Source organism: Rana temporaria, chromosome 1 (genome assembly GCF_905171775.1).
Source record: "Rana temporaria chromosome 1, aRanTem1.1, whole genome shotgun sequence".
NCBI lineage: Eukaryota > Metazoa > Chordata > Amphibia > Anura > Ranidae > Rana > Rana temporaria.
In genome coordinates, this window is record NC_053489.1 from 283,986,807 (window position 1) to 284,003,343 (window position 16,537).

General features: G+C 39.2%; 1 protein-coding gene across 1 annotated transcript in view; it reads left to right on the top strand.

Moving 5' to 3' along the window:
- ALDH1A1 (aldehyde dehydrogenase 1 family member A1) overlaps window positions 1–16,537 on the top strand; it is a 77,352-nt gene that overhangs the window by 15,967 nt on the left and 44,848 nt on the right. Inside the window, exons 2-4 of the mRNA XM_040356371.1 lie at window positions 9,420–9,524; window positions 11,222–11,362; window positions 15,101–15,230. Of these exons, the coding sequence (XP_040212305.1) occupies window positions 9,420–9,524; window positions 11,222–11,362; window positions 15,101–15,230 (376 nt within the window). The remainder of the gene's footprint in view (window positions 1–9,419; window positions 9,525–11,221; window positions 11,363–15,100; window positions 15,231–16,537) is intronic.

Here is a 16,537-nt window from a genome sequence, read left to right on the forward strand (position 1 = left end):
TCACAATTCATCATTGGTTAGTGAGATTCCCTATTGTAATGATGAATCAATAGTGAGTCACAAATGGTGGCACCAACCCACTACAAGTGGAAGTTTTTTAGTTTTATAACCAAACGTTTGCTTTAATCCCCTGCTGCAGCAAGTACAGATGATACTCTGCCTGAAATGTTAACGTGAAGCAAAGCTGGATTTTTTTTTTTTTTTTTTACAGATATCACCAGCTTACACAACTGTCCTATAGAAAGCCACATTTGAGTAACTCATACTCAACACATTAACACACAGGGGTTATTTACTAAAGGCAAATCCACTTTGCACTACTAGTGCACTGCAAGTTTACTATGCAGCCATTAACTTTTTTTTTTTTTGCCTCTTTCCTGTATTCAAAATAGTACCTTACAAAACCCTCAAGTTTTTTTTCATTACCGGTAAATGTTTGAAGATTGCTTTGATTATTGTAGGGTGGCTACTTCTAGCAATAGTACTGTATAAATAGTGATATTTTTTCCATTTATTAACTATCTGCTATCTTTAGAAGCTGAACAACTATTCTCCGTAAGTCCAGTAAAGTCACTTTTGATCATTCAAATTTGCCCTCATCAAATTCCCACATTTGAATTTATTTACACACCTGCCCTATTAATTTTCATAACTCTCTTTTTAACCACTTGCTTACTGGGCACATATACCCCCTTCCTGCCCAGGTGAAATTTCAGCTTTCAGCACTGTCACGCTTTGAAAAACAATTGCGCGGTCGTGCGACGTGGCTCTAAAACAAAATTGGTGTCCTTTTTTTCCCACAAATAGAGCTTTCTTTTGGTGGTATTTGATCACCTCCTTGTTTTTTTTTTTTTTTCGCTATAAACAAAAATAGAGCGACAATTTTGAAAAAAAAACACAATTTTTTACTTTTTGCGATAATAAATATTCCATAAAAAAAAAAATTCTCAGTTTAGTCCGATACGTATTCTTCTACATATTTTTGGTAAAAATAAAAATCGCAATAAGGGTATAGTGATTGATTTGCGCAAACGTTATAGCGTCTACAAAATAGGGGATAGAATTATGACATTTTTTTTTATTATTATTTTATTTTTTACTAGTAATGGTGGCGATCTGTGATTTTTGTCAGGACTGCGCTATTGTGGCAGACACATCGGACACTTTTGACACATTTTTGGGACCATTCACATTTATACAGCGAACAATGATATACAGTAAATATGCACTGATTACTGTATAAATGTGACTGCCAGGGAAGGGGTTAACACTAGGGGGCGAGGAAGGGGTTAATGTTTTCCCTAATTAGTGATTCTTACTGTGGGGAGAGGGGGGTGACTGGGGGAGGTGACTGATGGTTGTCCCTATGTACAAGGGACACACCATCAGTCTCTTCTCCCTGACAGGACGTGGAGCTCTGTGTTTATACACAGAGCTCCACGTCCCTGTCTCCGTGACCGCCGATCGCGGGTGCCTGGCATTACAGGCAATCCCCACATGTTTGTTCCAATCCTATTGTAGCGGGGCTCAGGCACCATCCACCTTAGCATCCCATCTGTAGGATTGGATCCGGATAACACCAATCTCCTACACCCTGTTGGAGCCATTGAGAATCTGGTAGCATCATGCAGAGAGCTGCACATCAGTGACCATCACCTTTAGATAGTGCAGTGGTTTCTTTTAGTCTGACAGTGGCTACTTTTTCCCCTTATGTGCATTACTTTGGAAGATCACAGTTATGCCGCATACACACGATCGGAAATTCAGACAGCAAATGTTCAATGTGAGCTTTTTGTTGGAAATTCCATTGGACATTTGCTGTCAGAATTTCCTACAACAAAAATTTGAGATCTGGTTCTCAAATTTTCCGACAACAAAAGTTCTTGTCGGGAATTCAGATCGTCTGTATGCAATTCCGACGCACAAAAATCCTGCGTTCTTGACGTTCGGAATTTCAGACAACATTTGTGTGACGGTGTGTATGCAACACAAGTTTGAGCCGACATTTCGTCGGGAAAAAAATCCACGGTTTTCTTGTCAGAATTTCTAATCATGTGTACGCAGCATTAGTCGTCATTTATAGCCTGCTCTGTGATGTTTGAAAATGAAAATTAATTTGCATAAATCAATAATGTAGCAGTAACGTTTTTTGTAATTGTAAAAATGGTAAATGATATTCCCCAAGCATGCATGAGTGTTTGATGCTCATGCAATAAATTCATTTTTTATTTAAAACATCCAATATGTTCATTTGGGAGTAAGTTATTTTTTAGACTTCACACTAAAATATCATAATGATCTATTGCTTGCTGTTATCAGGAGGCAGCAGATTAAAACTGCAGTGATCTTTTACTTGGAGGGAAGTGTAGAACCAAAATGTAGAATAATTGTGATTGCACTGTACTGCCAAGCACTGTTAGGCCTTGTACACACGGTCGGACCAAACCGATGAGAATGAACCGAAGTTCATTTTCATCGGACCAAACCGACCGTGTGTATAGCCCATCGGTCTGTTTTCCTTCGGTCCAAAATTTTAAAACATGCTTCAAAACCGAACCGATGAACCGCTGCCCCATCAGACCAAACCGATGGTTAGTACAGAAAAGCATTGGTTCAAAACCCACGCATGCTCAGAATCAAGTCGACGCATGCTTGGAAGCATTGAACTTTGTTTTATTCAGCACGTCGTGTGTTTGACGTCACCGCGTTCTGACCCGATCGGATTTTGGACTGACGGTGTGTAAACATATCAGGCCGTACGGCCACTTCAGAGGTGAACCGATGAAAACGGTCCGACGGACCAGTCACATCGGTTTGGTCCGACCATGTGTACAAGGAGAGCTAAATCGTAAGAGTTAAATTAAATAAATATTCCCGCGCTACCTCAACTAGAAAGAGTAGGGTACCTAGTTGCAGCAAGCGCCGGATTGGTCACTCACTAGTCAAAAAATAAGTAAATTAAAATCAATAGATGGTGCTGCGCTCTAATGCCGCGTAACACAAACAGAATTTCCAACAACAAATGTTCGATGGGAGCTTGTTGTCGAAAATTCCGACCGTTTGTAGGCTCTATTGGACATTTGCTGTGGGAGTTACTTGTCTTGATACTGCTGCTGATGGAGGCTTTAGAGCCTTCTAGAAGCCATTTCAAATGACAGATTTGTAAGTGTCCACATCACAAAACACCGGTGTGGGAACTAGAAGCAGGACCCTCCATCTCAACAGCCCAGAAGAGGTAAGGCCCTGTACACACGATCGGACAAAACCGATGAAAACGGACTGAAGTTCAGTTTCATCGGTCCAAACCGACCATGTGTGGGCCCCATCGGTCAGTTATCCTTCGGTCCAAAACTTTAGAACTTGCTTTAAAATTGAACCGATGGACGCCTAACCGATAGGTCAAAACCGATGGTTAGTACGCAAAAGCATCGGTTCAAAACCCACGCATGCTCAGAATCAAGTCGACGCATGCTTGGAAGCATTGAACTTAATTTTTCTCTGCACGTCGTTGTGTTTTACGTCACCGCGTTGGACTCGATCGTTTTTTTAACTGATGGTGTGTAGGCACATCAGACCATCAGTCTGCTTCATCGGTTAACCGATGAAAACGGTCCTTAGGACCGTTCTCATCGGATGGACCGACCGTGTGTATGCCGCCTAAGACTCAGGATCTGGTGCAACCTGGCAACAGATTTAGGTGAGTATTTAAGACATTTAATTAGGGCTTCTTTAAATTACTGAAGCAACTAGCACAGAAGGGGTGCTGGGTATTGTTTGTGGGTAGGATGGATTAAATATATTTTTTATATTCCTCTGGAGTTCACAATGCAACAAAACTGGTTGTTCTGAATTGGTAGGGTAGCCAGTGAACGCTTGAATCAAAAGAATCATAAATGATATTAAAGAAGTTTAGTAAACAAAACCTTATCCTTTTCTTACTGTGTTATGCTTTGCAATATTGAACACAACAGATACTAAAAAAATTTATAGAACCAGACAGGTACCATATTTATCGGCGTATAACACGCACAGGCGTATAACACGCACCCTAACTTTAAGAGGGAAGTTTCAGGAAAAAAACTTTCCACAGTGTACCCTCTATTTTCAGGGTAAAACAGTGAGTGTTATACGCCAATAAATACAGTAATTAATGACTTTACTGTCTTACATTATAGTATAATAGTCATCAGATAGTGTTACACTTTAAAGCATTGTATGATTGTCATAAGTTTTCTTCCAAAGAATAAAAAATTATAAAATCTAATATATTGACACAACATTAATATCACACACTAGTGGTTTGCAGATGATCAGTGGAGATTCTAGACAATACAGTAATTCATATTCAGAGACCAGCTAACAGAGATGCTTCTGTGTGGGAGCAGATGATGCTGCTTGAGCAGGTCAGTAGAGGTCCATTTGTAGAGAGTGGAATGAAATGAGCACAGTATGTGTTTGATACCCAGTCAAAACTACTGCACAACTCATTTCACCGTGTCATAGCCATTATTTCAGAATGCACCAAAAATAAAAATAAAAATCTGATTTAACTTTCTGATCCAACATTTCTCGCTAATCAAGCGAGGGCTTCCTGTGGGTTTTCAAGTAATTCCTTTTGAAATGGGTGAATAACTTGCCCTGCATAGAGAAGTCAATAGTTGACCATATACAGATGAACACAGCTTGAGTTCTGCATAATGAGGTTCAGTAAACCATTCCTTCTCACTTCTGAGGGTAATATTTGACTTTTGGCAAGTATACTCTACTATCACAGCCAAGCAGTGTGATTTCCGCAATCAGCAACCAAAAGAAAAACCTTTGGCATACATTGAGAAACTCCTCAGCACCCTGTCCAACATCATTTTCAAACCCGTGAAAAGCAATTACAGAGAATTATCACTTGACAGTGTTAGAATATAATTTTCAATACAGCAAAAACATTAATTTCATAATTATGCCCACATTTTGTAAAACACTTAAGTAGCCCTTTTTGCTCGTGAATAAAATACAATATTTTTAAGTTGGACGTGTTTTTTTGACAGTTTTGGCTGGTTATTAAAAAAAAATGAATGCAGGATTAACAACGTGAGCCAGTTTTATCCTGAGTCTATTAATTTTGTGGATTTTTGTATTACACCTTCATAAACAGAACTAAACCTAGTGGAAACAAATTACTTGATCACTCTGTAAACTTTAAATGACTGATAATTGCTGGTAGTGATGCCAACCTGATTCCTGTGAGTTTTTATGTCATATGCATGTTATTAATATATCTGTGGTTTACAAGTTGTGTTTATTACGTTTTGATGAGCATCTTGTTGAGCACGGTGGCTGCTGTGCTTGTAAAGTTTCCACATGTAGTGTTATCAAGGAAGAATTTCAGTGATTTGAGCTCTCAGTTAGGACTTCATACCAAACATAAATGTTTCCCAGCAGTCAGCCCTGTTAGGCTGCAAAAGGAGCCTAATTAAAAGCTGCTTCTAATGTTTCAGTTAAAACAGAGGTCTCAGTTTCTCCCATTGTGCGCCTCAGCCCCTCCTGCTGTGTACTTTCCAAGTTATTTATACATTATTGTCAATTCACTAAGCTGCATTAATTCATTTAATCCTGTTTGCTATTTTATTTTATAATAATATTCGCATTAAAATGTAAAATGTTTATACCTAAATAAAACATACTGTAGGTGTGAATTTGCTATCCTAATGCTATTAAAAGTTTAAAGTATAATTTAACCCACCACACCAAAAATCATAAAGTCTCTAATATGTGTCTATGTTTGTGTATATGTTTCTTTCTAATATTTCTGCTTACCTTTTAATTTTCTGAACTCTATTTACTAACCACTTCTGTGTAGCACCCGCCAATCCTTTCCACTTTGTGCACTTGGATGCAACTGTTCTCTTAGTTAAATCACATGCTGGCTTGTCAGTAGCTGCTACTAATGCTGTAAGTGGGCATTAAGACTTTAGATATGTGCAGGATTGATAATATTTATGAATTGTGTTTTAAATGCAAAAAAACTATTATAAACTGCAGGGTGGGCCATTTATATGGATACACCTTAATAAAATGGGAATGGTTGGTGATATTAACTTCCTGTTTGTGGCATATTAGTATATGTGAGGGGGGAAACTTTTCAAGATGGGTGGTGACCATAGCGGCCATTTTGAAGTTGGCCATTTTGAATCCAATTTTTGTTTTTTCAATAGGAAGAGTGTCATGTGACACATCAAACTTATTGGGAATTTCACAAGAAAAACAATTGTGTGCTTTGTTTTAACGTAACTTTATTCTTTCATGAGTTATTTACAAGTTTCTGACCACTTATAAAATGTGTTCAATGTGCTCTCCAGTGACATGCGGTGAGTGCTACGCTGTAGGCTCTTGATGAATGAAGCTAGGACCGCCACTGATGTTTCTTCATTAGACCCCTTTCACACTGGATACGCCTATAGCAGAGCGTTAAAATCGCGGTAAATTTGCGGTAAAACACCGCTATTTTACCTAGCTTCATTCAGCAAGAGCATGTCACTGGAGATCACATTGAACACATTTTATAAGTGGTCAGAAACTTGTAAATAACTAATGAAAGAATAAAGTTACATTGAAACCAATCACACCATTGTTTTTCTTGTGAAATTCCCAATAAGTTTGATGTGTCACATGACCCTCTTCCTATTGAAAAAACAAAAGTTGGATTCAAAATGTCCGACTTCAAAATGGCTGCCATGGTCACCACCCATTTAGTCACATGTACTAATGTGCCACAAACAGGAAGTTAATATCACCAACCATTCCCATTTTATTAAGGTGTATCCATATAAATGGCCCACCCTGTACTATAAGGAGGAATTATGTATGCAGTAAACAAACCTGAAAACCTACAGCTCAAACTGTTTTTCTAAAGCATTGGAAGGATTAGAACTTCTGTCATGTTTTTACTGTTGTCTATGTCACCATCAGGGAGATTTGCTTATACTTCCTGCTCCAAAAAAAACCCAGAAAATAAGTAGAAATCTCTCCAAAACCAGGAAAAATCCAATCTTCTGACAATTGCTAGACAGTATCCCCTCTATTCTTACACCAGAGACACAATTGGAGATTTGTCATCGCCATCAGTGACAGGGACTGTGGTCACCATAGACAGCAATAAAAAAAAACTGACAGGGATTACCTATATACTTTTCACACACTATTTTACAATGTAAAATGCAAAAATAAAGTTTTACTTACAATTATAAATTTTTCAATTATTCAATTATAAATGATAACATTTACAACAAATTTTCATACCACAAGTAATGAGAAAATTTAATAAAATGTATTTAAATATTCAGTTTGTGAATACATATCCATCGGTATTCATTCTGGTGTAGGGTTTTCACTACTGGAGTTGTGAAAATAGTAAAAGTTTACATTACATGCATCAAACCTTCACATCGCCAAGGTACATGTAGCAAAATGTAATTATTATAATTATTTGCTTTGATATACGGTGGGGGAGATTTACTAAAACTGGAGCACTCAGCATCTTCTGCAGCTGTGCATGGTAGCTGTTTCTAACTTCAGCTTATTCAAATAAGCTTTGGCATTAGAACCTACAAGCAGATTGGTTTCTATGTAGAGCTGCACTAGATTTCACACTTTTCAACTTTAGTAAATTAACCCCTGTTTCTCTCTCTCTCTTTAAATATAGGCTTATTTTAACAGTGAGGCCTCGTACACACGGGCAAGAATCTCATCAGGAAAAAAAACGTTGTTTTTCCTGATGAGATTCTTGGCAAGAATCTCTTGCCGCTCGAGTGTACACACTGACCTTTCAAAAGAACCGCGGTTCTCTTGAAAGGCAAGAACGCGGTGACGTCATCGCGTACGACGAGCATGCGCTCGTCACATTCGATGCCGTCACCGCCATCTTGCTTCACCCTACCATTGCTGTGGAAGCTACCGCGTCTGCGTCAAAGTCATTTCGAGCATGCGCGGGTTTCCATGGCGACAGGTAAGTATACACACTCTGGGGTTTCTTGTCGGGAAACAGGCCGACAAGAATCTCGACGAGAAAAAAGAGCGCAGGTTCCCTATTTTTCTCGTCGAGACTCTGGCCAGATTTCCCGACGAGAAACCTGAAAGCCTCGTACACACGAAAGGTTTTCTCGGCAAGAAAGCTCTGCCAGCAGTTTTCTTGCTGGTTTTTGCCGAGAAAACCGGTCGTGTATACGAGGCCTGAGAGGCTGAATAACAACAGAAATAACCAGAAAAATGCATTTCAAAAAAGTTTCAAATTTATTTGCATTTTATTGAGTGAAATAAGTATTTGATCCCCTATCAATAAGCAAGATTTCTGGATCCTAGATGTCTTCTTTAAAGGTAACAAGCTGAGATTAGGAGCATTCTCCTAAAGGGAGTGCTCCTAATCTCAGCTTGTTACCTGTAAAAAAGACACCTGTCCACAGAAGCAATCAGTCAATCAATCAGATCCCAATCTCTCCACCATGGCCAAGACCAAAGAGCTGTCCAAGCATATTAAGGACAAGATTATGACCTACACAAGGCTGGAATGGGCTACAAGATCATCGCTAAGCAGCTTGGTGAGCTTGGTGATGAATATTTTGTGGTCATATGAGACCAAAATCAAGCTCTTTGGCATCAACTCAACTTGCTGTGTTTAGAGGAGGAGGAATGCTGCCTATGACCCAAAGAACACCATCCCCACATTCAAACACAGAGATGGAAACATTATGCTTTGAGGGTGTTTTTTTTTTGCTAAGGGGACAGGACAATTTCATTGCATCAAAGGGACAATGGACGGGGCCGTGTACTGTCAAATCTTGGATGAGAACTGCCTTCCCTCAGCCAGGGCATTGAAAAGGATGGGTATTCCAGCATGACAATGACCCAAAACACATGGCCAAGGCAACAAAGGAGTAGTTTAAGAAGAAGCACATTAAGGTCTCCAAAATTTAATCCCATAGAAAATATGTGGAGGGAGCTGAAGGTTCAAGTTTTCAAACCAGCCTCAAAACCTTAATGACTTGGAAAGGATCTGCAAAGAAGAGATTTGTGCAAACCTGGTTGCTACAAGAGACATCTGAACTCTGTGATTTCCATCAAGGGTTTTGCCCTTGCCCTTTACTTAGTCATGTTTTGCGAAGGGGTCAAATACTTATTTCACTCATTAAAATGCAAATCAATTTATAACTATTTTTAAATGTGTTTTCCGGATATATTTGTTGTTATTCTGTATCTCACTGTTAAAATTAACCTACCATTAAAATTATAGACTGATAATTTTTTGTCAGTGGGCAAACATACAAAATCAACAGAGGATCAAATACTTTTTCCCTCACTGTATTCAGTATATTACTAGCCAAAATATGCAAGTGATTTCACAGTATCAAATTTGTATCTTTTCTCCCCAGATATTTATAAACAATGAATGGCATAATTCAGTCAGTGGTAAAAAGTTCCCTGTCATTAACCCTGCTACAGAAGAAAAAATATGTGACGTGGAAGAAGGAGATAAGGTAAGGATACAGTTTGTATAGCTCTTCTTTTAATGTGGCTAAAATCTATAAAGCTCAGATTTGTATTTATTTTTCCCACAGTGAAACCAATAATCCAGTTACCTAAAGCTATAAAGGAACCATTTTGCACACTTTGGGCCAGATCCACAAAAGGGATACACAGGCGTATCTGCTGATACGCCGTCGTATCCATGTTTCTATCTATGCGGCTGATTCATAGAATCAGTTACGCATAGATATTCCTAAGATCCGGCAGGTGTAATAGTTTTACACTGTCGGATCTTAGGATGCAGTACCGCGGCCGCCGCTGGGGGCATTTCTCGTCGAAATTCCGCTTCGGGTATGCAAATTAGCACTTACGGAGATCCACAAAGGTTTTTCCCTTCGTTAAGTCTCCGTAAGTGTTAGTTTGCCGTCGCAAAGATAGGGCTGCTTTTACAAAGTGTAAAGTTAGTACACCATGTAAAAGTATACCTGTCTTTCCCGCGTCGCTGTCAAATTTCTTTTTAAAAAAAAAATTTCCCGCCGCATCTCTTTTTTACCCGTCGCGATTCACAAAACTCGGCGCAACGTAACGCAAAGCACGTCGGGAAAATAGCGTCGGGAGCATGTGCAGTACGTCCCGCGCGGGAGCGCGCCTAATTTAAATGGGACTCGCCCCATTAGATTGGGCACGCCTTGCGCCGGACGGATTTAAGTTACACCGCTGCAAATTTCTAGGTAAGTGCTTTGTGGATCGGGCACTTAGGTAGAAATTTTGCGGCGGTGTAACTTAAATCGGAATATTTAAGTTGCGCCCGCTGGCTGTGGATCTGGTCCTTTTTTTCTCAACTGTAATGTTTTGGAGTCAATGCTATTGTTTTAAAAAATTTTCCTGAAAATGTTCCTGATCATTTTTATGTTTTTTTTATCTGTCTGACAATAAATACATATATATATATATATATATATATATATATATATATATATATATATATATATATATATATATATATATATATATATATATATATATATATATATTCTTGATTTTATAAATAAACTTTTAATAAATGACAAAGGAATCCAAGAGCATAATGAGTTATCCAAAGGGACATCACAGTGGGCATTGCTTACCTTGTGACTTTGTTTGTCTGATTCGAACCTCAGACTAAGCCAGATGTCATATTTATCTAACTTATACACATTACTTACAGTACATTACAGTACATTCCTTTTAAACAAGGTGCGGAATTCTACTGCCCATCCCCAATTACAACCACCCTTGACCCACTATGGCTTCCTAATTGTCATCTGTGCTCCTCTTTAAATCTGTTGAACATAATATCGGTGAATAAGCTTTCATAATAAATGTACATATTCTGCACTTTCGTTTAGTAATGACACACGCAGCAACCTATGACATCCACTCAGGTATAATCCCTTATCTTATATGGCGAATGGTGAATTACAATCATAAATCATAAATATTTCATGTTTTCCAGAAAATTGCAGGATTTGGTACAGATCACTTAAAATTATATTTCAAAGTATACATGAGTGCTCTTTCGAAAAAAAAATAGCAAAAAAATACAATGTATGAACATGTATTACACTGTTCCTTAGCAAATAAATGCATGCCTACAGTCATGTTTTAGTACAAAGATAGTTCTTTGCTAAATGTATTCTATATGAATGAACACTGTTTTTGATTCCAGGCAGATGTAGATAAAGCAGTAAAGGCTGCAAGAGCAGCATTTGCGATTGGGTCACCATGGCGCACGATGGATGCTTCTGAAAGGGGAAAACTTTTGAATAAATTAGCTGATCTCATAGAACGTGATAGCTTGATTCTAAGTGTAAGTACATTTCTGCCTTTACAACCAGTTTCATATGAGATTTTTGGCAACTGCCTAACTTTTTTCCATATTTTTTTTCCCACCACGTTTTATAAATCAGCCTCGGTAACATTGTTGTTATGCAACAAACAAAGAAAAATGACACCTAACAAAAATGTAAAATTTGTATTTAGGACATAATTTACAGTTTCACGCTTATTTTTTTTCCCATTCCTGTTAGGACTATTTTGAAATTATACATACTGTAGTGTATATCTGGCATATATATTAACACTTCTTAAGGCTGCATTCACACCTAGGCGTAGGCAATAGCGGCGTTTTCCGGCGTTTTTTTTTGGCGTTTTTTTCGCGCGTATTCATGCTAATATGTGCGTTTGCATACAGCGTTGTCCGACGTTTTTGTACTTAGACGTTTTTTTTTTAGCCAATAGGAAAAACTATCATCTTTTCATCACTTGTTGCTATGTTGGTCGATTTTTTTAATCTTCTGCATGGGCGACAAGTTCTATTGACGAAACGCCCGTAGCAAACGCTTGTTGTCGCGCAATACGCGCGTATCTGGCGTTTTACATTGATTTCAATGGAAAACCAAAAACGCTCAAATACGCGCATATCGCGCGTATTGCGCGACAAAAAAGGGTCCGGAACTTCTTTTGACTACAGGCGATGCGCGTCAGGCGCATCAGCGTGCAGATGTGAACCATCCCCATTGACTTTCATTGCTTTTCGTCCCTCTGGCGTTTGTTCGCGTCACGCTACATGCGACAAAACGCGAAGGTGTGAATGGGGTCTTAGTTTGGTCGTTAACATCCATAACAAAAGCACAAGGACTAGCTTGTCATAGAAAATATAATGTCAGGAAAAAAATCAAGTCATATATGACTTCTGCCTTCCTTAAGAGAGTGTTGACCTAGGTGAGGTGGCAGTGATAAGGGACTGGATATTTGTCCTGACATCATACCCTAAGACAAGCTGGCCTGCAAGCTGAAATTATCTGGTGCCCCGGCTTCCAAAGGGAGCCTATACAACACTTTTTTCCTTTTACAAAAGCTATATTATAAGGGACAGTTTCAAATTGTTATAATGAATGTCTTCAATGTAAAGGCATGCTCTGTGTAAATACTGGGCCACTGCATGTGTGAGATTTATCAACATATTCATATTCATCTGTACTCAGTTCTGAAGAGGAGGACTTGTCCATACAATGTATCGATTTATTAAAACTGTATTTTGGTTCTTATATTCCCTATCGGACACTTGTCATGAGTCATTCTTTGGATACTGTGGTGCGTCATGCAAGCCTGTACACTGAGTATGCATGCATGCGCATTCTTTTATACATGTGCGCTTTTATAATAACAAAAATGTATATATTTTATGTAAAATGTGGTTGTTCTGCAGTGCTATGGGTAAAGTTCAACCCCATTTTTCTGGATCATTGTTTTTATATGGAGATAATAGCATTAGAGAAGGTAGAAATATTGGTGTTGTAAGTTGCACACCTTCTCTTTTTTTTTATAACATGGTATGGTTAGTGTACATAAGGATGGGTAGTCTGGGAGATGGTATTGGAAGCATGCAAATAAACAGGCATGAAATTTGGATAATTTCTAATCTTCTTTGTGATTAGGCCTATGTCTGTCATGTCTTTTATGTATCCAAATAGAAAAGAATAGCTGAGTGTGGCGTTAGGGAATCTAGAGCTTGCAAATAAATAGGGAACTATTTTTTCTTGATTTTCTTAGTGATTACCAAAAAAGTGTATATGGACCTGGGACTGTCCAATGTGTATATTGGTACCAACATCCTGAGTATAAACAATATATAGGAGTGAAAGAGTAAACCCGGGTACATGCTACAGATGAATGTCGTCTGAATGTTGGCCGTTTTCCTTTTAACCGGCCGTTGTCTCCCAACAATCGGCTTGTGTGTACCTCGCCTAAGGGACGTTTACGGTACCAGAAAGAGTCAAGAAGTGCCTACAGTATAATAAAAGTTGATAGTGTTTATTTACACAGTCATAAAATAAAACATAGTACATCACGGAGCCTGATGCAGAGTTACACATGGTAAAACAGTACACCACCATGCCCATATTTCCCATGTTGCTTGTCTATTACAGTAAAACCTTGGATTGCGAGCATAATTCATTCCAGAAGCATGCTTGTAATCCAAAAGCACTTGTATATCAAAGCAAATTTTCCCATAAGAAATAATGGAAACTCAGATGATTCTTTCCACTTATTCATAAATCCATCTGTTTATAGTCCATAAAAAAAGATTATAGCAATGTGACCAGGTTGTGTAACCATAAAATGTCCATCCACAAACAGCAGCCTCTATAGAGGATTATAAGCAAAATCCAGCAGGGGCTACAGAGTATAAAAGAGAAAAGAGGCATCGTTATGGGTAGCAATATGGTTACTAGGGATGCACCGATATATCGGCCGAAAACAGCTGTTTTGGGGACATGCCGAAACAGCTTAAAAATTGCCGATAATGACTGCTCGCACGATCACCGCTGACTGTCCCGTGTCCTCCTCCAGCCCCCCTCCGTTTTGTTGCAGTCTCTCTTCCTCCATGTCCCCCTCGGTGTTTCCTTCTCCTCCGTGTCCCCCTCGGTTTTTCCTTCTCCTCCGTGTCCCCCTCTGTGTTTCCTTCTCCCCCGTGTCCCCCGCCGTGTTTCTCTCTCCCTCCGTGTATCCCTCCATGTAACCCTCCGTGTATCCCGCCGTGTATCCCGCCGTGTATCCCACCGTGTTTCTCTCTCCTTTCGTGCTCCTTCTCCATCACCTGGAACTGTCATGATGGAGAGCGGGGTAGGAGCCGGTAAATCCGGCCTGGAGGATAACAATAAGGTCAACAGATCTTTACCAGTTGGAAAAAAGTACTATTTTATGACTATCAACTTTTATTATATTGTATGCACTTTATGACTCTTTCCGGTACCATGGTATACAATACTTTGCATTCACCCAAGGCAAGAAATCCATCACTGGAGCCCTTTGACACACAAATTCTATTACACAGAGCATTTTCCTGTTCTGCTGGTCCTAAACTGGTCTAGATTATTGTAAACAAGTTCACATACAATTTATTTATTTATATACCATACAAAGAAATTCTGCTACTTTGCCTTGGCCTACTCTGCTTATTTGTAAAGCTGGTTTCCGCCCAGGTTCACACTGGGCTGCGGGAGTGAAGACGAGCAAGTTCAGCTGAACTCGCACGATTTCACTCCCGCTGGCAGTCCCGATTTTGGCTGAGACATCTGTGCAGGTTTCTCCACAGATGTCAATGTAAATCGCAAAAAGTAGTACAGGAACTACTTTTTTAAATCGGTGCAGCGCCGCAGATGCGGCGTCGCACAGATTAGGATGGTGCTATTGCCGACAATTGCCGCCAAATGCCGCCGATTTGAGATGCAATTTGACATCTCAAATCGCATCTCAAACCGTACCAGTGTGAACCAGGCATCCACAATACAAGTTTCTGTTAAGTACTGTACTGTCACACCCATTCTACACTTTTACCATTCCTTAAGAGAAAAGAATTTGAGTTGCAGTCAATGCAATTTTGAAATTGTGCAGTTATTAAAATTCATAAATACATACATACATGTTTATGTAACTGCAATACTACTAAAGTTTAAAAATAATGTTGTTGTTTTTTAGCTTGTTAATCAGCAGTATGTATTTGGTAGATATAATATACTTATGGTGTGCATGTTTTTCCCAGACTATGGAATCCATAGATGCAGGAAAACCATTTGCTGCATCCTACCTGGCTGACATTCCGGGAGCTGTGAAATCTCTACGTTACTGTGCAGGCTGGGCAGACAAAAACCATGGTCGCACCATACCAATGGGTATGTTCTAACACATGAATTTAATATGTCAGTACTATTATCATTGTTGCTGTCTTATAGTAAACCAATAACATGAATGATCGGGCTTGAACGAGCAACCATCTCATTAATGATCTTTCTATTGTATTTGAATGTTAAAAAATATTATCTGGCCAAGATATTCACACAATAAAACAAAATTCAAACGTTAGAAGGGAGCTCTCCTAAGAAGCTGAGATACCACAATTTTAACACCTCTGATTTTCAGGTTCTGTGACACAGGTATAGTAGATGTACAGGCCCACCTGTTTCAACACTCCCTATTTTTTCACAGAAAACCATAAACAGGACCTCACCAAGGTCTATGAGTTCAGAAAGAGTCTGCTAAAAAAGCCTGTCAGTGGTCAGATTGGCAGAGGTGCCTTTGTCATATGTTGAGTCCTGTGTGGTACTGTCATGCACTCTGGGTCTCTAGAAGCCTTCTAGAGATCCAGCAGGCACAATGTCTAGCCAACACGAATGACAGTACCACATTGACTACACACGGGGTTCTTTCTCTCTGATGTCAATGATTTTGCACACCCACCTGAGAACCCTGCATAGGACTCAGGATTGAGACCTCCATGGCATTAAGAGCGACCACCCTCATCCTGCGTAGAGACAGGTTTTTCTCCACCCGTGTACTTGGAAGGTTGTGTGTTCCCACCCCCTAAGGTAACCGCAGCCTCAAAAGATGTAAGTAATTAGCCATTTCTATTTTTATCTTTGATGGAACCATTTGTTTCTTTGAGACAATTTCCATTTTTTTTAACCAATTTACGACACTTTAAAGACTTTCTCTTCTCTTTTGTGGTGGACATCCTGAGCCCCACTAGTAGGGATGAGCCAAACACCCCCCAGTTCGGTTTGCACCAGGACCTTCGAACGGACCGACCGTTCGCGCAAACATTTAGGACCCCTTTGACGTCTATGGGACTCGAACGTTCAAATTCAAAAGTGCTCATTTTAAAGCCTAATATGCAAGTTATTGTCGGAAAACGTCTTTGAGAACCCAGGTCTTGCCCCAGGGAACATGTATCAATGGAAAAAAAGTTATAAAAACTGTCGTTTTTTCTGGAGCAGTGATTTTAATGATGCTTAAAGTGAGAAAAAAAAATGAAAAATTCCTTGAAATATCGTACCTGCTGGGTGTCTATAGTTTGCCTGTGAAGTGGCACATGTTTAGAACTGTCCCTGGACAAAATGAGATTACTATAAGAAAAAAGAAATTTAAAACTGCTTGCGGCTTTAACCACTTAAGACCCGGACCTTTAGGCAGCTAAAGGACC